General features: G+C 39.9%; 1 protein-coding gene and 1 pseudogene across 8 annotated transcripts in view; both read left to right on the forward strand.

The window, feature by feature from the left end:
* The first annotated feature begins 4,544 nt into the window (after positions 1-4,544).
* Positions 4,545-25,879, forward strand: part of PPA2 (inorganic pyrophosphatase 2) — an 84,115-nt gene continuing 62,780 nt past the window's right edge. The window contains exons 1-4 of one of the 8 annotated variants that reach the window (XM_030864147.3): positions 4,629-4,759; positions 5,383-5,573; positions 20,716-20,780; positions 24,694-24,738. In XM_030864147.3, the coding sequence (XP_030720007.1) occupies positions 5,447-5,573; positions 20,716-20,780; positions 24,694-24,738 (237 nt within the window). In that variant the 5' untranslated portion in view covers positions 4,629-4,759; positions 5,383-5,446. Of the gene's footprint in view, positions 4,760-5,382; positions 5,574-20,715; positions 22,491-24,693; positions 24,739-25,879 lie in introns of those variants that run through there. The other 7 variants (XM_060299124.2, XM_030864145.3, XM_030864148.3 and 4 more) reach the window with 7 other exon arrangements.
* LOC115857254 (26S proteasome regulatory subunit 8 pseudogene) lies at positions 10,005-11,205 on the forward strand (annotated as a pseudogene).

Genomic DNA, 25,879 nt, shown 5'->3' on the forward strand with positions numbered 1-25,879 from the left:
ATTTGCTTTGGCTGTCAGCCTCTCCAGGAACAGCCTTAGCTGCTTTGTCCAAGTCATGCCCCTCTCCAGGGAAGCCCATCCAATCATTGGGGTTATAAAGCTCGATGATTTTGACCCTACACTGGGCGAATCTAACTGGCCTTTTATGCTCTAGGGTGTCCTGCAGGGTCAGCTGAACTTGTTGCTGGGCCTGCATCACAGCTCAACTTCTCCCTCTACCCAGTATCACTTTCTTGCCTTCACTTCCACGTACCAGTCCCAAGGGTGCAACCTAGTAAACACTGTACATACCACACTTGATCTCAAAGTCTGCTCTTCAGAGAATCCAACCAGTGAAAAGCATTCCATCTTCAATAAGAGCTGTCTGCACTGTTTCAAACTCAACATGTCCCAAGGCAAATTTATCATTTTATCTCCAAGTTAATCTCCCACTTTTCTTTCCTTTTATCTGAGAATAACATCACATGTTGTTTTCTTTTGTTGCTGTTGTTGTTCTTCTGTAGAGAAAATTGAGTGATTTTTTTGACTCTTCTCTCATTATTCCATTACTTCCAATCAGGCATCAAATTTTGTAAATTTTTTCGAATCCAACATTCCTTTCTATATCCACTGCCAGGAGGAACGTCTGGGTCCTTATCACCTGATATTTGCGTCATTGTCAATATCTAGACACCCCTTGTCTTTTACTTCCTATTCTGGTTCCTCCTGCGTGCTATTCTAAACGTTTTCCTAAACCATCAGTTTATAGAATCAATCCTCTATTCAAGAACCTCTGGCGTGTTTTATCAATATAAACTCTGGCAATGTTATTTAATGGTTTCGTGTGTATTTGTCTTTACTCTCCAACTTGTAAACTCCTAGAATTGAGACTTGCTGCCTGACAATAGCAGGGGATGTCAATGATGCAAGCCCATCGTTGGGCTAAATTAGAAATAATTAAATATTATGTAATAAATATTACCTTCAGAAATGCATATTGAAAATCTTTAAAGAACTTTAACCTGGTTTACCTATTATTTCTTCTTATTGCTATAACACACTCTTAATTCTGATTCTTTAATACTTCAGTAAATTGTAGGGAATGAAAGATGAGGATTTAAATGATTAACAATAAGTGAAAACTTATTTAATAAAATGCCTTACTTACTTTTCTGAATGCAAGATAAACTAGGTAACACTCTAAAATGTAATTTACAAAATAACGAGTGTCAATATTTCATTTTGAGTAAACATTTCGTATTCTAAAAAGGCTTAATACGTTTGCCGGTTTACTCAAATCAGGATGCACATAACTTGTTGGCAGTTATGAATAAATCTGTTGCCAGAGTTAAGGAAAGCCATTGGCAAGAGGGCCCTTAGAACTATATGCTGGATTCTCCCAATGGGTAACTACAAGTATTAGGAAACTTTATGGTGTTAATTTGAGGAAGAATTCTCTGGGGAAAATTCTTCTCTTCATCATTTACTAAAGAAAGCCATCGTTTAACACTACTCAGCCATAAAAAAGAATGACATTTTGCCATTTGCAACAACATGGATGGACTTGGAGGGCATTACGCTAAGTGAAATAAGTCAGACAGAGAAAGACAAATACTGTATGATATCACTTATACGTGGAGTCTAAAATATACAACAAACTAGTGAATATAGCAAAAAAGAAACTCACAGATCTAGAAAACAAATTTGTCGTTACCAGCGGGAAGGGGGAAGGCGGGAAGGGCATGTTAGGGGTAGGGGATTAGGCGATGCAAACTACTATGTATAAAATAAATAAGCTACAAGGATGTATTGTACAACACAGGGACTATAGCCAATAGTTCATAGTAACTACAAATGGACTATATCCTTTAAAGATTGTGAATCACTATGTTGTACAACTGAAAATTATATAATATTGTACATCAACTATACCTCAATTTTTTTATTTTAAAGAAGAAAGTCATTGTGTTTAATGCTATGGAGCAATAATATGTCTAAGAATCAGACACCTGGAATGTTTGGTCTCATCCTAAGAATATATAGATCATTAGAAATTAGCCCACAACTTTATCTTAATAGGATTTTGTCTTGTTGAAACATCTGAATTTCAAAGGTTAAAAGAACAATTAAGCTTTTTTTCTACGTCAGGAAACAATAAAATGATACAACCATCATGGTATATGCACAAAAGAAATTTCCCTCTTTTTTATGGGAGCGTCTGCCTTATAGTTTGTAGCCTAATCAGGTTGACACATTACAAAGCCACTACTGTTGACAAAAACATCTTAGGATCTACGATCTAAGGAGGGAGTCTAACTAACTAGTGATGATATCTCCTAGAGATCTTTTTGGGAACTTGGGTAGACCAGTCTCCTAATTTTAACTGTCATGAAATAATTGGAGATGCTGAAAGAACTCAGGTGCCCCACAATGTGAACCTTGTTCACAACTGGAGTAGAAATATGTAAACCTTTCACTGACATTTCCAGGGAAGTTGGATATAGGAAAAGAAAATGACATTTATGGCAGACTGCTGGTTATTCTCCAATATTCAGTTTCCATTTTTTCTGTAGTAGTATGGTTCCTAATATTCATCTGGGCTTATGACCACCCTGAAAAAAGACTGCTAGTTTATAGTTAGTTCTGGACAGTCAACTAAGTGCTGCTCAATGGGACGCAAGTATATGTGGTGTATGCAATTTCTGGGATGTGTTGTTAAGAGAAGGATACATCCTTCTTTTATTTCTTCTTTCTTGCTAGGTAGATTGAAGATGCCATGCTTGGAGCTGTAGCAGTCACTTTGAACTGTGAAGGTTACCTCAGCAATGGAGATCGAATACATCAGAGCAACAGGATAGAAATAAGGTGGCTCCCTCATACAGGAAAGCCCTGTATCACTTACCTCCAGACATTGGTGTTGATCAAAATCCTGACCACTGCCTAGGTAGGTGTAAGTACTATCCTCTCTAAATAAAGTTACATGATGACTATAGAGTCATCTTGGTAAGATTTCTGCTTTCAGATTTTTGTGAGTAAAAGCTTGTTTCCACCAATTGTTAAAAATCTTGTCTATCTTGTTAACATTAATAACCAGAGGATGTTGTTTGTAGCCATGGAACAGAGAGAGGTTAACTAGTTTGAATTGGATCAGATCTTGTAACTGTGACTTAATTACTATAAATTAATTGACATAATTTACATAAAGATGTTTGTCTTCTCTTGCAAGGGCCAGAATTTTAAGTTAGAATTATATTTTTCATGAATTTGTGTATTCATTGTGCTTTTAACATTTCATTTATTCGTTACTTTTTATTACCGTAGTTTATTATTTTAAAAATGGCTTCTCTTTTAATTAAAACTCTTTCACTTAGTTTTTGCAAAGATCATAAGTGAACTTTTTTGCCACTTCTTGTAAAATTGCTACTCTTCTCTTTTTATTTTTCAATCTATTTTTAATTAAAACATGTATTGAGGTATTGTTTCAGGTGTACAACATAAAATTACTACTCTTCTTGCTTGCACTTTTACAGATGAAACAACTGAAATATTTGATTTTCTTTAAAAGTTTTAATTTCTAATTAAAAAGTGTCTTATTTAATGCTCTCTTCTGGATTCTCTCATTCTGATTTGTTATGAGAATTGACCTTCATATTTGACAAGGAGGTCATCGACAACCCTGTGAAGGTGGAGGAAGCCGTTTGGAGTGAGATGAGGGAAGAATATGAAAAAGTGGAGATAGTGCCTGTAGAAGATGTTTTCATAAGTGTTTCGGAAAAGCCGATAAGTAGAATTTCATAGGCTCATGAGAAAGATCTGGTAGAGAAGGAGTTCCAGGAACAATTTAACTCAACACAAAGGAGCCATTATCTATGCAAGACATGATGGATGTTCCATTCTTCAAAAATCTCAAGTGCTTGGCACGTAGACAATCCAGTGGGCCGGTCAGGGTGAAATGGGGAATAAGATAAGCTCACAAACATATAGGCACAGTACCCAGTGCCATTGTAGGAATGAAAATGTAAGAAAAAGGAAGGATAAATCACCTCTACTTGGGTTAAACAGAAAAAGGCTTCGTGGAGGAGAAGGCATTTGAGGAAGTTACCGTTTTTTGGCTCTATAAGTCACGTCAAGGTCAATTCCTCACAAGGAGGCCTGATCATTATGTCTCAAAGTGATGTTTTCACGTGCGTGCATGCTTTTCTCCTACATTGGACAGGATCTAGAGCAGTGCTTGGCACAGAGTAACCATTCAATATTAAATCACTATAATAAAAACAATATTATGATAGTAAATACTGTCTGGATGAGTAAAGGAGTGAATGCATGTATGCATTAATAAGTGGCAGTGAGCTCCTCAGGGGCGGTGGACCTTGTTTTGATTATCTCTGAACCCCGATCTCGCTGCGTGTACCGTGTGTATTACTGGCAGTTCACCGGACGCTCTAATTTCAAAGAGCAGTCTCCAGGGCCAGCCTGGCTGGGGCGGGTTCCAAGCCCCGGGCCGGGAGCGACGACTCCGGGCGGTAGGGGGCGCCGGCGTGCGGCTGGGCCGGTCCCCCGGCACCACCCGCGCGAAACCGGACCCGGGTCTACGCCATGCGCGTGCGGCTACCACTGCTGCGCACCAGCTGGGCCTGGCGCTTGGGCGCCCCGGCTGCCGCTGCCGCCGCCCGCCTGCCGCGGGGAGCGAGCGCAGGGCCCGGGCCGCGCCGCGCCATGGCTTTTTACCGCACAGAGGAGCGCGGCCAGCCCCACTCTCCCGGTTACCGCCTCTTTTTCAGTAAGTAGCTCGAGGGGGTCCCACCGCGCGCCGCGCCGGAGGCTCGGGATGGGAGCGCGGCCTCCATCCCTCCCTCTTTCGGGCCCGCCGCGATCGCCGCGCGGTTCTGGTCACTTTCCCGCACGCGGGGGCCAGCGCCGAGCCATGGGAGCTGCCAGAGATGGGGGCGGCGGACTAAGTCCCCAAACGCGGAGCGCGAGACGCAGGGCGGCCGGCTGGGCCGCGCCCGGGTCACCCTGGGCGCGGCCAACCGCCCTCCCCGAGCCGCGGGCGGAGCGCGCGTGGGAGTGCGCCCGGTCACCTGGCCGGGTCGGCAGCCGTTAGCCCAGCCCGCGTCACTGTTCTGGGTTCGCGATAGCTCCCAACGCGAGGAGCAGAGTCCAGTGGTTAGCCGACCTCCCTTACCCTCCCCCTACCCTCCCGTCCCCCTCCCCTCCCCTCCTTTCCCCTCCCCTCCCCTCCCCTCCCCGTCCCCTCCCCTCCCCTCCCCGTCCCCTCCCCTCCCCGTCCCCTCCTTTCCCCTCCCCTCCCCTCCCCCTCCCAGTGGATGTAACAAAACTCCTGCTGAGGGCCGCCCATGAGGCGGGACTTCGGAGATGACAGGTCCAGTGGTTCTTTTTCAGGGCAGGGACTCTGATGAAGGGCCTCCCAGCAGCGTGAATTTATACTCACGAGTTTGCACCTTGAATGCGATCCACGATCAAGAGCCTCGCTGGTTGCAAAGTAGCTCATTCAACTCCGCAAATTGAGCAAACCCAGAGGGCGAAGCGACTTGGGGCACTGACCTGGCCGACTAAGATGGGAAAACACCCAGGTCTCCATTATTCTCATTTTTCTTTGCATCCCGATATTTCACTGTGTAGGTTAGCTATGATGTGAAATAGCCAGGTTGGTTGAGTTGCTTTCATGCCTCACTGATTTCAGAGCCCCGAGGGGAGTAGTACCTTTTTTTCTGTAAAGTCGACCTTGCCTTATCGCCCACCTGTTAGGAACACCAGCTCTAGAGAATTTCCCATCTCAGCTCGAATCCTGGATTCTTTAGCTCTTAGCTCTGGGACCCTGGACGAGTTTCCTAACTTGCTGAGCCTTAGTTCTTCTCATCTGTAAAATAGGGCTGTAAGACTTACATGGCATAGTGTATGCAAATGATTAGTCACCAGGTCTAGAATATAAATTCTATTGTTAATAATACTTGTGATCATTATTGATACCTGTAATTTATAAAATGTTTATATGTATGCTATCTGAGCTTAGGGTCGAGGAGTATTTTATGGAAGAGAAAGCTGAATTTGAATAGTTTTGTGGTTATAATGCAGTTGATACTAAAATTCCCATTTTCTTCAGAATTGACTCCATATTCTTTTCCATCCTAATTTGGTCAAGACTGGTCAGGTAGAAGGGGACCATTAACAAGAAGACCCAAATTTCTGAATGGATTGTTCCAAAAGGTTACAAAGCAATGGTTTGAGGAACAACTTTCCATAGAAACAGTGTTACAAAATGGCAGTTAGGTTTTTAAGTAGATAAAAGCTGTCTAACTCATAAAATGGTGAAAGTAATACAGTAATAAATGATTGACCAAAAAGTCAATAAATATTTATAAAATGTGCTGGACACTGTTAGATGTGGCACTGAGGAAATTTTAGTTATGGGCCCTGACCTCAAGAGATTGGTGATATCAATATAATTAATTAAGGAAAGTATAAAAACACTAAAAAATTCAAATAAAATTATTTGAATGTTGGCTGAGAAAAAATAGCCTTGAGGCTCCTAGAGCATATGGTGTAACCCACTGAGCACTGACTTTGGCATGGGGAGTCCTAGGCCTTGGTTCTCACTCTGCTGTAACTCACTGTGTGCTGATTGGCCAGGTGATGGCTTCATTTCTTACATGTTCAGTTTCTTTAGCTGTAAAATGAAGCAGTTGACCTACCAGTGATCTTAAAGGTCCTTCTTAGTGATGATAGTCCTTGGAGACATTGGATGAATAATAGATACTCTTAACATTATGTATTGGGGCCAGGCCTCTGTTAGGTATTTTTGAGGCTATATTGGCCTCTCGCTGTGGTTTGTTTCTTTAGCTGCAAGTGTATTTCAGACTCACGATTTTCTTTAACTGGAATGCCACAAATAAAATACATATATATTTTTTTCACTCAGTTGGAACAAATGACAGAAAAGAAGAAAAAAGGTTTTACTGAGGTAAATGGGCAAAAATTGGAAGAAAGGAGAATGTGGTTTGGGGGAGGGGCCAGGTGGTGAGATAGTCATTGGAAGGTATTGTTGGGTTGAACAATTCCTGAACTAAACGCCAGATGGCATCCTTGGCCCAAGACTGTTTACTGCCTGCTGGAAGGGGTAGGACAAAGTGAAAGGAAGCCCCTTTAGGATTAAGGGGTAAGGGGTAACAATGAACAATTTGCTCTTTATAAAGGTGGTCACAAATTGTATATTTTATACTCTGGCAGTATCTATGTGCAGTAGTATGGTGCAGTTCGCTCCCTTCAAAGAAGAACATGAATATAGCACTACTTGGCTGAAAAGTATTTAGCGTTATTACAGTGGAATCATTTCCCACATTTCCAAATATATCCCAAGCCTCTGAAATATGAGTGCAGTTGGGAGGTAGACTTTTTGGCATTTCATTTCTGTAAATGGTTCTCTTTACCATCATTCAGAAAAATTAGAATAAATGATAGATGCAGTACTTTTCTTTTCCTTTTAATTGGTGTTGAACTTTGTGGGAACAGTATTGAAGTGAGACAGGGTGATAGAGGAGAAAAAACATCCTGGTGGGAATCATGAGGCGTCCTGGCCCTGTAATGAACTTTTTGTGTGGCGTTGCATGAGTAATTGAACCTCTCTGTACCTCATTTTATTAAACCACGGAAAGAGGAGATTGGACTTGATCATTTCCAAACTGCTTAGTTGAGCACAAACATCCCATGGTATGTTACTAGGCTTTCTTTAAAGGAAGAGCTTCATGATTTAATAAATTAGCAAAACACTTCTCATTTTGTCACCTTGGGGAGTCACAATGTGCATATTAAAGTTGTTGGAAATTCTTATGTAAAGTAACTTGTCCCAACTTTTCAATCCAAGAGCCCCTGTTTCTCAGAACATTTGTTGACATCTAAGTAACTCTAGAGTTTGATGGAATTCTATTTGAGAAGCATTGGGTTCTACACTAATAGTCAAAACAGTTAGGTTGTAGCCCTGGCTTGACTATTTTAGGCATCGCTTGACATCCCCTAGCTCTGTTTCTCCATCTGTAAAACGGGGATAGCACTGATGATTTTATAGAATTGCTGTGGCAGTTAAATGAGACCATGTTTGTAAAGACTATCACTGTCTCACACATGGCACATGGTTAATGTTTAATATGAATTATTTCTTTTTCCCTTTTGACTTTAAGACCAAAATTCTTGTTACGTTTTGTGAAGGATGAGAACAATGGGATATGGATAGAATTGCATACTTTGAGTAAGTCCTGATTTATTAATTCCAAGTCTTACAGTTTTCATGGGTACCAACTTGCAGTCTTTTGAATTAGTTGTGAAATCATAACGAAGTAAGACTTGTTCATATGGGACCAAAGACATAGCACTGCATGCCAATATTCTTTGGTAGTCTACATGTTTTTGTTTTGTTAATAACTTGAAAATTCATTATTTTAGATTTTTTAACTTTTCCTAAAGGATGAGGAGAAGCTACACTTTGCATAGTTTGGATTTTTTTTTTTTACTATGGGATAGGTGACTGGTTCACTTAGAGAAATAGTGCTGTAGATAATTCAGATTGCTTTTATTTAGTGTGAGAACGAATCATGCAGTTCTTTAACAATGAATTTATCATTTTAGTAAGACTATGCTTATGTTGAAATTACTATATGTTTTGTTTTTTAAGTATGTCATTTGAGTAGAAGGAGGAATCTGCCATTGAATGTACCACACATTTGGACTTCATAAAATTTACTGAATTACATGAAACGTGTGTTTGAGTCTTAAATATGAGTTCCTGTAACTTTTTTTTTTATTTGGCCCATATCATAAAACTTGACACAGTAGATGATAATGGTTATTGTGTGGATATAGAAATGTGAGTTATATTTACTTGGTTTTTGCCATTGCTACAGCTTCCAATAAGAATCTCTATAAATGCTTTTAGTAATGATACGTAATAGTATGTTGGTACTTAGCATACATGTAACTATTTGATGTGTATAACATATATAATCAGGTATAAGTTTTGCAGTCCACTCAGTTTCCTCACTTGCTAATACAAGTAATAAACTTTCATCCTGATACAACTTGCTGTTATAAGAGAAAAACACATAGATTACTTACAAAATGATAGAATAAAATCTCATTTCGGTCCAGTTGAAGGGAAAGTTTTGACTCTGTTTGGCAATGTCTAATGTATATTGATGGGCCTGATAGAATTCATTAGCTTATGCCCAGTAGGTGTATAGTCTGATTTTCGACAAAGTGAAATACCAAAACAAGATGGTAGGGTGACTACAGTTGTTTGTCTTATCTCCCTCCTCATAAATATCCTATTAAAGTGATAGTAGGTGGATAAAAAAGGATAACCCTGAAACAACAAATAAGAAGGAGCCATCAGAGCTGGTGATTTCAAGATATTTATAAAGGAAGAAAAGCAGATGGAGATGTGGTTATTGATGAAGCAGCACGGAGGCAGTCCCAGCTGAAGTCTGTGTGCTGAGGGGGCTGTAGTTTCGGAAGAAGCTGAACTGCTTTGCAGAACCTTAGAGAGTTTGTGGACATGTTGATGTCAGACTGGAGAGAGAGTAAGAGACATGTGGAGCCTGACACAAGGGGGAGCAGTTTAAGTTTTATCATGGAATAGCACACAGATGTTTACCATGCAGGCCTGGGGCTTAGGCGATGTGCTGGTTCCTTCTGCAGAAATTGAAGAAGGTGTTTGGAGGTCAGTAGCCCAACCTGATGGTGTCGCTGCTCAGCGGAGCTCTGGGCTCTGTGACATTTAGGGAACGCCCCAGTGTCACAGCCAGCTTCTTACCCACACATCTCCGAGGGAAGCTGGCCGTTCAACAAGCCTCGCTGCATGCACATCAGTCTTTTCTAGCCTCTTATTAAATATAAGCCAAATTGTCAGGGATCACTTTCAGCCAGGGTTTCATCCTCTGTCTGCCAAACTGCTTTGCCAAAAGGTGTCCTCGGCCTGGTGCCATGGCGGCTCCTGATGCCTGCGGTCTCCGCGGAAGAGGGAAGATGGCGCTTGATGGACCAGAACAGATGGAGCTGGAAGAGAGGAAGGCAGGCAGTGGACTCCGCCAATATTATCTGTCCAAGATTGAAGAACTCCAGCTGATTGTGAATGATAAGAGCCAAAATCTCTGGAGGCTGCAGGCACAGAGGAATGAGATTAATGCAAAAGTTCGCCTGTTGCAGGAAGAGCTACAGCTGCTGCAGGAAAAGGGCTCCTATGTGGGGGAGGTAGTCGGGACCATGGATAAGAAGAAAGTGTTGGTTAAGGTACATCCTGAGGGCAAGTTTGTCGTCGACGTGGACAAGAACATCAACATCAGTGATGTGACACCCAGTTGCTGGGTGGCTCTCAGAAATGACAGCTACACTCTGCACAAGATCCTACCCAACAAGGTAGACCCACTGGTGTCACTGATGATGGTGGAAAAGGTGCCAGATTCAACTTAAGAGATGATTGGTGGACAGGCAGATCAAGGAGATCAAAGAAGTGATCGAGCTGCCCGTTAAGGGCATCGCGTAGCCCAAGGGAGTGCTGCCGTAGGGACCCGCAGGCACTGGGAAGACACTGTTGGCCCGGGCTGTGACTCATCATACAGACTATACCTTCATTCGTGTCTCTGGCTGTGAATTGGTATGGAAATTCCTTGCGGAAGGAGCAAGAATGGTGAGGGAGCTGTTTGTTATGGCCCGAGAACACGCTCCATCTATCACCTTCATGGATGAAATTGACTCCATCGGCTCCTCACGGCTGGAGGGAGGCTCCAGAGAGGACAGTGAAGTCCAGCGCACGAAGCTGGAGCTGCTCAACCAGCTGGATGGCTTCGAGGCCACCAAGAATATCAAGGTCATCATGGCAACTAATAGGATTGATATCCTGGGCTCGGCACTGCAACGCCCAGGGTGCATCTACAGAAAAATTGAATTCCCACCCCCAACGAGGAGGCCCGGCTGGATATTTTGAAGATCCATTCTTGGAAAATGAACCTGACCTGGGGGATCAACCTGAGAAAAATTGCTGAGCTCATGCCAGGAGCATCAGGGGCTGAAGTGAAGGGTGTGTGCACTGAAGCCAGCTTGTACTCACTACGGGAGTGGTGAGTCCATGTCACCCAGGAGGACTTTGAGATGGCAGTAGCCAAGGTCATGCAGAAGGAGAGTGAGCAAAGCATGCCCATCAAGAAGCTATGGAAGTGAGGCAGATACCCTTTGTGTGGATCCCTCAAAGCTCTGTAGGACAGGAAAAGAAAAAAAAGGTGACCTCTATGTGGCAAATTTAATGATCAATTTAAAATTCTCATCTCATGTGAATTCTCAACAGTATTTTCACAATAAAGCCCTCTTTCTTCCTTGAAATGTTTTCTTTTTCCTTCTGGGACAGTGCTTTTATCTTCTTTTGATGGCTTCTCCTTCAGCAGTCTCCCTTGCTGGATCCTCTGATCTGAACTCTAACCTTTGAAACGGCTCAGGACTCAGTTCTTAGCCCACTTATCTATCTGTTCTCTCTCTAGAGCAGGGGTTGGCAAGCCCTTTCTGAAAAGGGCCAGATAGTAAATAGTTTAGGCTTTGCAAAACCTGTGGTTTCTTACAACTACTTATCTCTGCGTTGCAGGGCAAAAGCAACCAGAGAGTAAAAGTATGGGTATGGCTTTTGTTCCAACAAAAGGTTATTTATAAAAATAACAACAGGCCATGTGCTGGCTTTGGCCCGTGGTCTGGAGTTTCTGTTATTGCTTTTGCTGTAGATGATCCCATCCAGTCCTGTAGCTTGAGATAGCATCTATGCCTCCCAGATGTGTAACATTAGCCCTAGTCTCTTCTTGAGCTCAAGATTTACAGATGCAGTAAATGTACTCTGTATTTCCACTGAAACGTCTAAGAAGCATCTAAAGGATAACGTATACAAAACAGAGCTCCTGGTCCCCTACCCCCACCCAACTATTTCTTTCTGTCTTCTCACCTATAAGCAGTAACTTAGGAATCACTGTTGTGGCCACCACTGCTCTTAGCCCATATCTAGTTCATTAGTTTCTCTTCAGTCCAGCTTTTTTTTTTTTTTTTTTTTTTTTTTGCGATATGCGGGCCTCTCACTGTCGTGGCCTCTCCCGTTGCGGAGCACAGGCTCCGGACGTGCAGGCCCAGTGGCCATGGCTCACGGGCCCAGCCGCTCTGCAGCACGTGGGATCTTCCCAGACCGGGGCACGAACCCATGTCCCCTGCATCGGCAGGTGGACTCTCAACCACTGCGCCACCAGGGAAGCCCCAGTCCAGCTTTTGAAATGTATGCAGAAGACAATTCTTTCCACTCCCACCCTTGCTACTATATCCATGTCACCATTGTCTTTCACTTGACCAATTGCAGTAACCTCCTGATTCTTCACCTTGCCTCCACCATTGTCCCCTGAAGTCTGCTTTCCACCAGAAGTCATCTTGATTCTTTAAGATGTCCGTCTGATCATGCCAGGTTCTGCTCCTCGTATACAAGTTCCTGTGTGGCCTGGTACTGGGCTTCCCCTCTGAATTCATTGCTTACCACTCTTCCTTTTGATCACTGTGCTCCAGCCATCCTGGCCTCCTGACTGTTTCTCAGACACGCCGTGCATATTCTTGCCTCTGAGCTTGCTCTGCATGCAGTGTTCCTGTCTAGATGTCTGCTTGACTCACGTCCTCACTTCATTCAGCTCTGTGCTGAAGTGTTACCTATCAGAGAGATCTTCCCTGGCATTTCCATATTTCTCTTTTTCCCTCCTTTCTTGCCCTGTACCTGCTAGAGTTAAAAACATCTTCATTGCTCCTATGCATCGCCTCCCCCACCGGAGTATAAGTTCCGTAAAAGCAAGGAATTTGTATACCTAGTACCTAAAACAGTGCTTGGGATACCGTATGTGTTCAGTAAATATTTACTGAATGAATGATTTTAAGAAAACCTCATAAGCTAAATGGGAAAAAAAGAAAGTAGAAAGAGAACTTGAATTTTTCAAAGTCGCATGGGTGTCCTCTGAGATTTCAGAAGCGATGGCGTCCATTAAGAAGGAAGAGGAGGCTGTGAAGAAAAGGCAATCAAAGAACAAGAACTCTTGGAAATTAAAACTGTGATTGTTAAGACAAAGAAGTCAGTGGACGGTGTAGTGGGTTGAATGGTGTTCTGTTGTTTTAAGCCACCAGGTGTGTGCTAATTTGGTATAGCAGTCCTAGAAGGCCGATACAGAGAAGTTAGAACATAAGGTACATAAATCTACCAGAAAGTAAACAAAATGTCTGAGACAGCAAAAAAATGAGGAAGAAAGAAGAGACATAGAGATTTAATCTAGGAAGCCTAACATTTGGCTAATATGAGTTCCAGAAAAAAAAGAACAGACAAAACGAAGAAGAATTTTCTAAGGAATAGTGGAAGAGATCTAAGAATTTAAGTACCCAAGTGTTCTGAGTCCCAGACACTTTCTTGTGAAATCTCTGAAAACTGACGCTTTTATAAAGAAGACGCTAAAAGTCCCTGGGGTTGGTGTCGGGGGTGGGGAGGGAGAACAGGTCACCTGCAGAGGACTGAGAATCAAACTGGTATCTGACTGACTCAGCAGTGCTGAAAACTCAGCAACTGGAGTAATGCCTTTGAAGTTCTGAGAAAATGATTTTCCTCCTAGAATTTACCCAGGCAACCATTAATCTAGGGTAAAGACTGAATCCAGACGTTTCAGACGTTTAAGGACTTGGGAAATTTACCTCCCATGCATCCTTTCTTACACAACACAAGTTAGGGATATGCTTCTGCAAAACATGTAAGTAAACCAAAAAAGGTGAATGCATGGGATCCAGAAAATAGATCTAAGCTGGAAACCAACAAAGCAGAGTCTAAGGGTGCCAAGAAAGCTTCCAATCCAGATTGCAACAGGAAGAATGAGATTTCCAAAGGGAGCCGCTTGGATAGAGAGAGAATTCCATAGTTTTTATGGAAGCTGTGAGACATTTGAATAATTGATAGATATGATTATGACTGACAATGGAAGGAAGAAAATTAGAAGCACAAGTCATAGAAGCTGAACAAGAAAGGAAATTTATTTATGACATTCTACCTGGCCAAAAAGTCAACACACAGACAGTGTTTCTTAAACTTGCCTGACTATATGAATTATTTGGGGGTGCTTGCTAATAATACAGATATCCAGATTTCTCTCCTTAAGATTTTGATTAGATATGGGGGTCCAGCGATCTGTTTAACAAGTAATTCAGATTTTTCTTAATCTTAGGAAATATACTAACAGGAAAAGCATAGAAAACTCAGTGTGATTATAGAACATTTCATGAGCCTTGAAAAAATAAAAGTGCAGAAGATAAAATTAGAAGAGAGAAGGATGAAGAAAGAGAGGTTAAAAAGCCAGTTAGCTGAGTCAAGAAATACTGTATATGTTTGGTGGAGCAAGGAGTAAAGCTGTGAAGTATTAAGATTGGCCAATAGAGAACTTAAAGGGAAAGGTTGGGGTCAAATAAACTAAACTTACCTCTCAGAGCTGAAATCAGTAGACAATATTCTAAAATTGTAAATTAAAAACTAACCATATAAATATATTATTTAGGGAGATGAAGATAACATCTAGATCTAAAGTAAGTTAAGGAGGCCTACGTGGGTTGCTCTAGAGTGGAGCTGGATTGGAGAGAGGTGGGGACTTTTTTTAACCATGCACACGCATTGCTTTGTTTAAACAACAACAAAATAGATATTTATAAAAGTAAGTTGGCAACGACTTGGTTTCAGTTGTAAAGAAGCAACCAGTCTGAGCTATAGATAATGAAGTTCAAACTTAAGATTTATTGCTAGTTTTCTCTGAGGCTCTAAGAAAGGGCTGTTTCTAATCTGTGCTTCAGTTGTATCTTTACAGGGTGATTACCACAGTGCTTGCTGCATGTACCGTGTCTCTCTGTCTATGCCTCATAGGTATAATGTGGATTACCCTGTTCATTTTATAGTTGATCAGCATAGGTAGTACAGGTTTCTCCACTATCCAGAAAGGGAGCAGTCCTGTGAAACCATTCGTAAGCCGAAATGGCATAAAGCAAAGAAGCAATACCTTAGGATACATCTTGCTAATGAATGCACAAAATAAATGGAGAGAAAGCACAGGTGCTCACAGACACAGTTCAAAGCTATGGCAGCTTGCTGCTGAGATGATGAGTGTATGGTTCCCAGGGAAGGAGCTTGGCTGGCCACTCTCACTGTTCAGGGGTGCTCGCTGCCTCTATAAGAGCTGCTGAAAAACACACCGAATGCTGTTTTCGATTTTTGCCTTTTTTTGTAAAAGTGAAAATCCTCTTAGGATTTCTTTCTGTTAGCAAAAACAGGTACTAATGTAGGTCTTTTGTAAAAGTGAAGTGGCATAGAGCAAACTTTTCAAAAAGCAGGGGATACCTGTACCTATCTTTAAATCCACCTTTAGAGAATCTTAATACCCTTTAAGTGGAGCCTAATAGCATCCTTATATCACTGACTCTAGAAAACTTTGAATGGGTTCTCAGCCTTCCTTTGTGTGTTAGGTCAATGGTTAGCTCTCTAATTGTGCCAAGAGGACTCCTTTATTTTTTAAATTTACAGGATGATGCTGATCCTGATAACATGTAGTACTCGCCCTGTCTTATCTGTGGGCATTGCTCACATTTTAGCACTTTTGTATCCTGGCATCTAGTATGTTGCCTTTTACATAGTACTAAATTGTATCTTGCTTAATTGAAGAAAATTGAGAAAATTAAGTTTCAGAGAAATCGAGTGACTTAATCAAGCTCAGCAAATAACGTGGCAGATTCTTGGCCTCTGTGTTCGTTGCTCCTGTGCCGATTTATTGGCATGTTGCTCATCAAAGCAGTATGATTATCAGATATCTAAGGCCCTATTTTATTTTCCCAGAAATTATTCTTTTTTTTCTTTATTATTATGTTTTTATTTAAACTATTTCATGATCCAAATGGCTTCTAGTAGGTTTGGTTATCTGAGTCAGACCATTCACTTACATTTATATATTTTTTACCTTCCAAAATGGCAGTTAGAAAACAATTTTAACGTATATATTGGCATTACCTTAGTGTTTGAATATATTTAGATCCCAATTTAAAGAAAGAGATATCTAAGCATGCTTCTCCCAGATCTTTAGATTTTAGTGATCACAGCCTAGTCTAGTCCTGTTTTTCCTCATACTTGAGTAGCATGTGCTCCTCTTAACATCTTAATAAGTTTGTTGGGGCTTGTCCCCAGTTAACGAGAGCTTTAGGGAAACTTAACACAAAATCAGTGTGCCAAAGGTATCATTTACCCTTAATTACAAAGGCAGCCTAGCTATTCTGTCAAGTTTCCTGTACTTCATTAATTTTAATAACAAACTTTCCTGGTTTGTACAACTTCCTGAATTCTTAGAGCTGAGATTATTGTCAATTTCCGTCACAATGATAGGTTCCAAATGTAACAACTGAAGTAATATGCTAAAGATTACATCTTTCTTCTCTTCAAAATTCTACCTTATCTTTGTGACTTAAAGTGGAGAAAAGGATCACAGATGGTTGATTGTTATTTGGAATAAGTGTTTCTATTTATATGTTAATATACTATATTTTTCTTAATTGCCATCTTTTTTTTATTTGCTCCATATATACTTATTTTAAAAATTACATAGGATAAAATACACTCTTCTTTTTGGTGAACAGTTCTGAGTTTTAGTAGAAATATAGATTCATTTAAATATCATCACAATCATGATACAGAACAGTCTATCACTCCCCAAAATTTCCTGTGGCCCCTCTTTCAAGTCAACTCCACCCTCTACCCTCATCCTCTGGCAACCACTGGTCTGGTCTTTATCCCTATAGTTTTGCCTTTTCCAGATGTCATCTAAATGGAGTTGTTTGAGTCTAGCTTCTTTCACTTAGCACGTTACATTTTAGATTTTTTCATTTTCTTGTGTGTATCAATAGTTCACTCCTTTTTATTATGGACTAATATACTATTCTGTAAAGTGCCATTGTGTGGGTGTAACAGTTTGTTTATCCATTTACCAGTTGGACATTGGGGTTACTTCCAGTTTTTGTGGTTATTGAGTAAAGCCACTATAAACATACACTTAGAAGATTTTGTGCAAACATAAGTTTTCATTTTTTCCTGGTTAAGTACTTAATAGTAGGATTTCTGGGTCATATGTTTAACTTTATAAGAAACTGCCAAACTCTTTTCCAAAGTTGCTGTACCATTTTCATTTCCTGCCACTACATTTTATTTTAATAAAAAATATGTAAATGTGACCCACTTAAGTACCATTGTTATTTATAGAAAAGTAAATAATCAAGCAACAAACTGATAATTTTGTTCTTTCTGTTCTTGTGTTGCTCATAGAAGACTTTAAAATCAGGCACAGAATTTGAAATTTGATGTGGTATGCAAAAGAGAAGATTTTTTTTTTTCGAGATGCATCCTTTTTAACTGATGGAAAAGAGCTTTACAGATCATAGTGAGTTTTATACCCTTTGCCACTTGTGTGCTTTTTCTCATCTTTATCCTGCTTTGTGCACCGGGGTCCTTCCTGAGTTAGCTTGTTGCTAGGGTGGGAAGAGAAAAATTACATTAACAGCTTGTACAGAAAAATGAAATAGTAATAGAGGTATTTGCTCAGCAAATATTTACTGAATGCCTACTAAGTGCTGGAAACTTTTCTGGATGCTGGGGATCTAGTAGAGAGCATAACAGAGCAAACAGCAACAAACAACAACAACAGAAATCTTCAAGAATTTAGTCTATTGATAAGTGCTAAGGAAAACTCACACAGCATGAGAAGAGGAAATAAAATTTTGGTGGAGTGGAGGCCATTATTAAGTTATATGCTTCTGATTTTATTGGACTGAAGCCATGGCTTATTTTCCGTTTGTTTATTTAAATAAACTTTATTTTGGAATAGTTTTAGATCTGGCAAGGTTGCAACAGTAGTACAGAATTCCAGTATATCTCTTACCACGTTTTCCCTAACGTTAACATCTTTCATTACCACTGTACATTTGTCAAAGCTAAGAAACCAACGTTGGTACATACTATTAACTCAACTCCACGTTCTATTTGGGTGTCACTGGTTTTTCCACTAATGTCACTTTTCTGTCCCATGATCCAATTCAGGGTACCACATTGCATTTAGTCATTATATTTCCTTAGTCTCCTCTAATCTGACAACTTCTCAGTCGTTCCTTGTTTTTTGTTTTCTAATGACCTTGAAATTTATGAACAGTATTGGTTAGGTATTTTGTAGAATGTCCCTCAGTTTGGGTGTGTCTGATGTCTTTCTCACGATGAGACTGGAGTTCTGGGTTTGGGGGAAGTGTGCGACAGAAGTGAAGTACCCTTCTCATCGTGGCATATCAGGAGGTACATGCTATGAACATGACTGGTGATATTAACCTTGATCACTTGGTTAAGGGTACTGCTTGTCAAGCGTTCTGCACTGAAATGTTTTTCCCCTTCCATACTCTATTCTTTGGAAGTGAGCCACTAAGTCCAGTCCACAATTGGGGGGGCAGGGTAAGCTTTACTTCTTGGAGGGGAGGACATCTACATATATTGTTTAGAATTTTTCTGAAAGTAAGATTTGTCTCTTACCCCTCATTTATTTATTTATACAATCATTTGTATTACTGTGGACTCACGTATATTTATTGTATACTTTGGGTTATGATTCAATACAGGCATACCTTATTTTATTGCACTTTGTTGTACTTCGAAGATATTGTGTTATTTACAAATAGTTTTGTGGCAACACTGTGTTGTACAAGTCTGTTGGTGCCACTTCCCAGTGGCATTTGCTCATTCGGTGTCTCTGTGTCACATTTTCATAGTTCTTGCAATATTTGTTATGGTGATATGTGATCAATGATCTTTGGTTTTACCAGTACGACTCACTGAAGGCTCAGATGATGGTTGGTGTTTTTTTAGCAATAAAGTATTTTTTAATTAAGGTATATATATTGTTTTTTAAGATATAATATTGTTGCACACTTAGAAGACTACAGTGTAATGTAAACATAACTTTTATATGCACTGTGAAACCAAAAATTTGTGTGACTTGCCTCATTGTGATATTCACTTTATTACAGTGGTCTGAAACCAAGCCCACAGTATCTCCAAGGTTTGCCCATACCCATTATTTATTTTGTCACTCAACTTGTTCCAGCTTTGGCCTTTGGGAACTCTTTCAGGTTGGCTCCATTTCCCTTTGACATACCTCCAGCCTTTTGTTTTGAGCACTTGGTTCGTTTCTGGTAGTACAGGATATTCCAGGCTCATCTTGTATATTCTTTGCCCCAGCCTTAGAATCAGCCCATTCTTCAAGAAGCCCTAGTTCTTTTCATTGGAGAATGGTATTTAGAAGCCAAGATTTGGGTGCTAGGTATACTCATTGCTACTGGAGTGTCAGCCAGTCCTCATTTTATTTATTAAGATATTTTTAAAGTCTGAATTTGAAAATTATACCAAAGAAGTAGCAGGCCAGAGGTAAAACATACCCTGACTTAAGAAATTGCAAGTGAAAATTTTCTATGGCTGTATTAAGCCCAGCTTTTAGAAACATTCATTCCAGCAAAAGTATGCATTGGGTTATTGTATTTTGTTTAAATAATATATACTTTTAAAGGTATTTTATATATACATTTCAGTATGCAATGAGGATAAAATAGTTTCTGTTATTGAAATTTTTGTTTTAAGCTTACCTTAATATTAGCATCCTTATCAATTTGAGTGGAACAAATGATTCGTTTCTTTTAATTTGGTAGGACCTTTAATCCTTTGTTCATGTAAATTGTAGGTGGAAATTAGGAATTCTATTGCTAAGTTTCTCTTGGGAAAATTGACATCAGTTTTAGTCCATTTCACTTATTAATCAGTCTCTTTTCGGAAGTAAGATTTTTCATATTTGGGGTTTTTGTCTAATTTAGACATATTTTGCTTTGGATGTTTAAGCCACAGGAATAAGTAAATGGTTTCAGCAACTCAAATATGGTTGATTTGGTGTGTACAGCAGTCCCACTTGTCTGTGGTTTTGCTTTTCACAGTTTCAATTACCCTTGGTCATATGTGGTCTGAATATATTAAATGGAAAATTCCAGAAGTAAATATTTCATAAGTTTTAAATTGTGTGCCACACTGTTCTGAGTAGTGGAAATCTGGTGCTGTTCTGTTTTGTCCTGCCTTGTCCCTGTCCTGGGCATGAGTCATACCTTTGTCCAGCCTTAGTAGATATCTCGGTTGTCAGACCCACTGCCCAGGTACCACAGAGCTTGTGTTCAGGTAACCCTTATTTTCCTTAATAATGGCCCCAAAGCGCAAGAGTAGTGATGCTGGCAATTCGGATATTCTCTTACTGTGCCTAATTTATAAATTAAACTTTATCATAGGTATGTGTGTATAGGAAAAAAAAAAAAAACATGTAGGGTTACTATCCACAGCTTCAGGCATCCATTGGGGTCTTGGAATGTATCCCCCGAAGATAAGGGGGGACTACTGTTTTTCTCTTTCGTCATCAGATTGGAGCAAGTTTTAAAAGTTGAATTAAACTTTAAATTGGGAGTTAAGGTTAATTTTGAAAAAAAACATTAAAAACGTGTTTAAAATTTAAAAGTGGGTAAGAGCATAATTGCTCTAAAGAACAAGGTAGTCCATTGCTTTAATTCTGTGTTTTTGTTTATTTTCCTTTGCAGAGAATGTAGCTGGTCACTACATTTCCCCCTTTCATGATATTCCTCTGAAGGCGGACTCTGAAGAGGTATTGTTTTAACTTGTTTGGGGCATGAAAATATGTACTTCTTGTATCACCATAAAATGCTTTTTGGAAGCATCTTGAAAGGAAAGAATGTGGTCGGAAGCTGAGAAGGGCAACAGAGTTATCATAACAGGATTATAAGCCTCCTTCGTGAATTCGAATTTGGATAAGAATAGGATTCTTCCAGGAGGACTTGAGGAGAAAGAGATGTTAGTAGTCGATAAAGCTTAGAATTTGGTCAGAAATAAAGATTTAAGGTATAGAATTTAAGAGGTTAACAAGAGGCTTATTTTAAGTAGTAGTAACAGTAGTAGTAGAAGTAATAACATTTGTGAATTATTTTGTTTGCTAGCCACCATGTGAACATATGACATTTTATTTAATCCTTATGAGTTGCTATTATCATCTCTAAGGACACCGGAGCCGAAGGCATGTTATTGACTTGTCTAAGGTCATGCAGCTGGTAAGTGCCAGAACCAGGTTTTGAACTAGCATTTCTGACCACAGAGTTCATGCTCTTTAACTACTCTACGAGACAGATGCTAGAAAGATAAAGTTGGGAAGATTGTAGTCTTTGAATAGTTATTCTTTTAGAACCTAAAATTACTTGACAGGTGTGAGGGTGGAAGGGATGTAAGTCAGGTCAGAGGGAGATCTGCTGCTGAAGGTGGAACTAAGAGGGGCTCGGAATATTGGAGCCTTCCGAGGACTCTCCTGACTAGCTGGCGAGATGGCATAATTGGCAGTGGATGTTAGTAGTCACCATGACGTTGGAAGTTCTTTTCTTGAAATCTGAGTAGTTACAACAATTGGCTGACTTCATCTGTTAAGTAAGTTAACCAGGACTATGTTCCTGGTTGAGATTATATGGGGCTAGTTAGTGGGGTGGAGTTTTCTAGAACTGTGGGGAGATGAGTGTGAGGGCAGAGGCCAGTGAAGAAGTGGGAAGCTGCTTCAGATGCAAGGCTGGTTTGACCTTTTTGGTGTTACCTCAGGGGCTGAATTTCAGGCATCATCCAAAGGTTCTGGAACTCTGGAGTAGGACTTATGCTGTCTTGCAGCCCTTCACAGGGCTGGACTGTCCATAACAGTGGCAGCGGGGAGAATAATAGCAAAGATTTATTGAGTGTTTGTAGTGCTTAGGCAAGCACTGTGCCCAGAGCTTGACTTGCATTATTTCAAAATGTGCCGGGCTACTATTATCATCCTTATTTTGTTAATGAGGTTAAGTACCTTGCGCATGGTCACAAATCTAGTTTGCTGTGGAGGTGAGATTTGAACTTAGGTGCTCTAACTCCACAGACTGTATCTTTTTTTTTTTTTTTTAAACATTTCTTCAGGCTTTATTTTAAATGATAGCAGGTTTGAGGTCAAGAAGACAATAGGTGATGGTGACTTGATATAGTAAAAAAAAAAAAAAAGCAAAAGGAAAGGTATTTTATTCTAAACTATTATTTACAAACACATTTAAAACTATAGTCATTTCCTATAATGTCTATAGAATTTTCTATAAATAATTTTCCCAGAAAGAGCGAGGAAAAGAATGCTCGGCAACAGGGGTACCCTTTTCTACAAAGCCTGTATCTTAACTGCTCTTGTGTAATTCTTCTAGCTCATTACTTCCGAGGAGAATTCAGCTACAGGACAAGGAGTCATGTAATCTGGAGAGAGAAAGAAACCAATGAGAGGGCAGAAAGAACTCCACAGTACTGTGTGTGTGTGTGAATGTGTGTATGTGTATGTGTGTGTGTCCATGTGTTTTGTTTTGTTGTGGCCAGTGAGCTGTCCAACCTAGATATCTCACGTCTCCCAAAAATTCTCTTTGATTTTGGCCAAAAGTGCGTGCATTCATCTATTTATTTATTCATAGACTTATTCATTCAGTAAACAGTTATTGCATGCTTATTAGGAGCCTGACAGTATTCCAAGCACTAGAGTTGCAGTGGTAAATAAGGTGAATATAGTTCCCACTCAGCCGGAGGAGACTAACAACCGGAAAATAAACAAGTCAATCCGATAATGTTATGTGCTCGAAAACTAGAATAGGGTAAGGAGGGTAGGAGTGACTGGTGGGTGCTGCTTCAGGTGTACTGTGACAAAATCTTTATACCTGATCACAGTAACAATGACAATAATAATATTTGGAGGAATCATGTAGTAGGTAGGGGTGGAGGTGGAACAAAGAGTGGGCTTTAAACATCCCAGTGGGCATAATATTCTGCCTAAGGAGGATGGGTTTTGGGGAACATGAGATTTGGGGTTATGAAAAATTGAGGATAGGGCAGGACAAAGTATAACAGGCTATACTGGTGAATTCTGGGCCTTTTGGAGACTGGTACACACAGTGGTTATGTAAATAGGTTTCCCTGGTTCCCAGTCCTAGTGGGTAGAATGGTTGCACCTTATACTTTGGGTGGTGGTATTTTAGGAACAGGAATAATGTTTCCGGGCCGGCTTGGAATAATTGTTTTTCTGTTAGTTTTTGTTTCCTCCACTAGTTGTTTTGGTGTGTAAAAGTTACATATAATGTGTGAGCATTTGTGACTGGCATAATTTTTCTTCTCAACCCACCATACACTCTTAATTTAAAAGTGCTTGATGGAGGCATAGTAATCACACCTTGGTGGAAATCACAGGCAGGAGGTGCAGCCGGGTACTTTCATGGCTTGTTAGTCGTACTCCCTGAAGTTTCATTTCAATAATGAAATGACTGTTTTAAGCATAGTCACTGGAAACTGCCAGTCTTTCCTTAAAGACTGAACAGAGCCTTTGCTTGTTTTATAAAAACTAGGAAAGTATACTTGAAAGAGATGTAGCTTTTCTGGTAATTTGTTTTGTGAAACACTCTGATGCTCATGCACTGGGGATGCAAATGCTGAGAGAAAAATGAAGTGGGCATTTGGTGGATTCTCTGTTGAATCAGGTTCCTGGAAGCCTCTGTAGTGGAGTGTTTATTCAATAGGCATATTTTCATTGCTCTGCAGTCAATGCAGCTGTATTCTTTCGTGAAATATCACAATCATAAATACTTTCTTTTTTAAATTGAAGTATAGTTAATTTACAGTGATTCAGGTGTACAGCAAAGTGATTCAGTTTTATATGTATACACACACACAAACACACAATATATATATATTCTTTTTCAGATTCTGTTCCATTATAGGTTATTACAAGATATTGAATATAGTTCCCTGTGCTATAGAGTAGGTCCTTGTTGTTTATCTATTTTATGTATAGTAGTGTGTATCTGTTAATCCCAAATTCCCAATTTATCCCTCCTCCTCTTTCCCTTGTGGTAGCCATAAGTTTGTTTTCTATCACTGTGAGTCTACTTCTGTTTTGTAAATAAGTTCTTTTGTATCATTTTTTTAGATGCCACATGTAAGTGATACCATATGGTATTTGTCTCTCTCTGTCTGTCTGTCTTCACTTAGTATCATGATCTCTCGTTCCATCCATGTTGCTGCAAATGGTATTATTTCATTCTTTTTTATGGCTGAGTAACATTCCATTATATGTATATACCACATCTTCTTTATCCATTCATCTGTTGATGAACATTTAGGTTGCTTCCATGTCTTGGCTATTGTAAATAGTGCCGCTATGAACATTGGGGTGCATGTATCTTTTCGAATTAGAGTTTTTGTCTTTTCTGTATATATGCCCAGGAATAGGATTGCTGGATCGTATGGCAGCTCTATTTTTAGTTTTTTAAGGCACCTCCATACTGTCCTCCATATTGGCTGCATCAATTTACATTCCCACCAACAGTGTAGGAGGGTTCCCATTTTTCCACACTCTCTCTAGCATTTATTATTTGTAGGCTTTATGATGATGGCCATTCTGACCAGTGTGAGGTGGTACCTCATTGTATTTTTGAATTGAATTTCTCTGATAACCATCTTTTCTTTTATAGGAAAATGGCATTCCTACAAAGAGAGCACGAAATGATGAATATGAGGTATATCTAAAGGTTTTTATTTGTGTGTCTCACATTGTCTTTTAAAGACCTTGATGATAGTTTGCATTTGTAAAATGATTCTGAATTATTCTCCCTTGCAAAACTTTTGTGTGCATTCTGATGTTTTTCTGCTTCTAGTAACTCTTTAAGGCAGCTAGGGACAATATTACCATTTTACTTTTTTTCCCTTGTGGTAAAATATACGTAACATAACACTTAGCATTTTATTTATTGTACACTTTTTAAGTATACTTTAAGTGACATTACACTTAGCATTTTATTTATTGTACACTTTTTAAGTATACTTTAAGTGACATTAAGTACTTTAGCATGTTGTGCAACCATCACCACCATCCATCTCCAGAACTTTTTCATCCTCCCAGACTGAAACTCTGTACCCATTACGCAAAAGCTCTCCATTCCCGCTTCCATGCAGCCCCTAACCACTATTCTACTTTATGTTTATGAATCTGACTATTCTAGGATCCAGGAACAACTCTTTTGGGGGTAGAGAAGAAAAAAAAAAAGTTATACCAACTATATGCTAAAATAAATACATTCTAAATCAATCTTTCAAGTATGTGACTGTCAAGCTTTTAATATTTCTGGGCTTAGGATCAGCACATTTGACATATTTCTTGACTTACGATCATCCCATTTCTTGCTGTTGATACCTTTATATCTTGCTGTTTCCAGGCAGCTTTTCCTGCCACTTCCTTAGCCTTCTTTTCCCTTTCCAACCTTACTGCTATCTAGTCTCTCATCTGGCTGAAACTTATGACCCCAGCCTTTGAATCCACTTCCAAACATAGCTGTGGGGCTGTTGAATTCCTGTCACCTTTGCCTGCCCTCCATCTTGTATTTTCCTAAACTGGCGTTTGTCAAAATGGTCCTAAGCCATCTGCATTGGAACTGCTTAGGGCCCTTGTTAAAATTTCTGATTCCTGGTGCATTCCATATCTACTAAATGAGAATCTCTGCTTGCTGGGGACTGGCTAGTCTACATGTTTAACAAGTGTTCCAGGGCATCCTATGCACCTGAAGTTTGAGAACCATTGCTCTAGATGTTGGGTGAATAGACATTCAGGGGCTCAAGTCTTTATAGATTCCTAGAGACTTCAAATGTTAAACTGGAAACAGT

This window comes from Globicephala melas, chromosome 5 (assembly GCF_963455315.2).
Source record: "Globicephala melas chromosome 5, mGloMel1.2, whole genome shotgun sequence".
Taxonomy (NCBI): Eukaryota; Metazoa; Chordata; class Mammalia; order Artiodactyla; family Delphinidae; genus Globicephala; species Globicephala melas.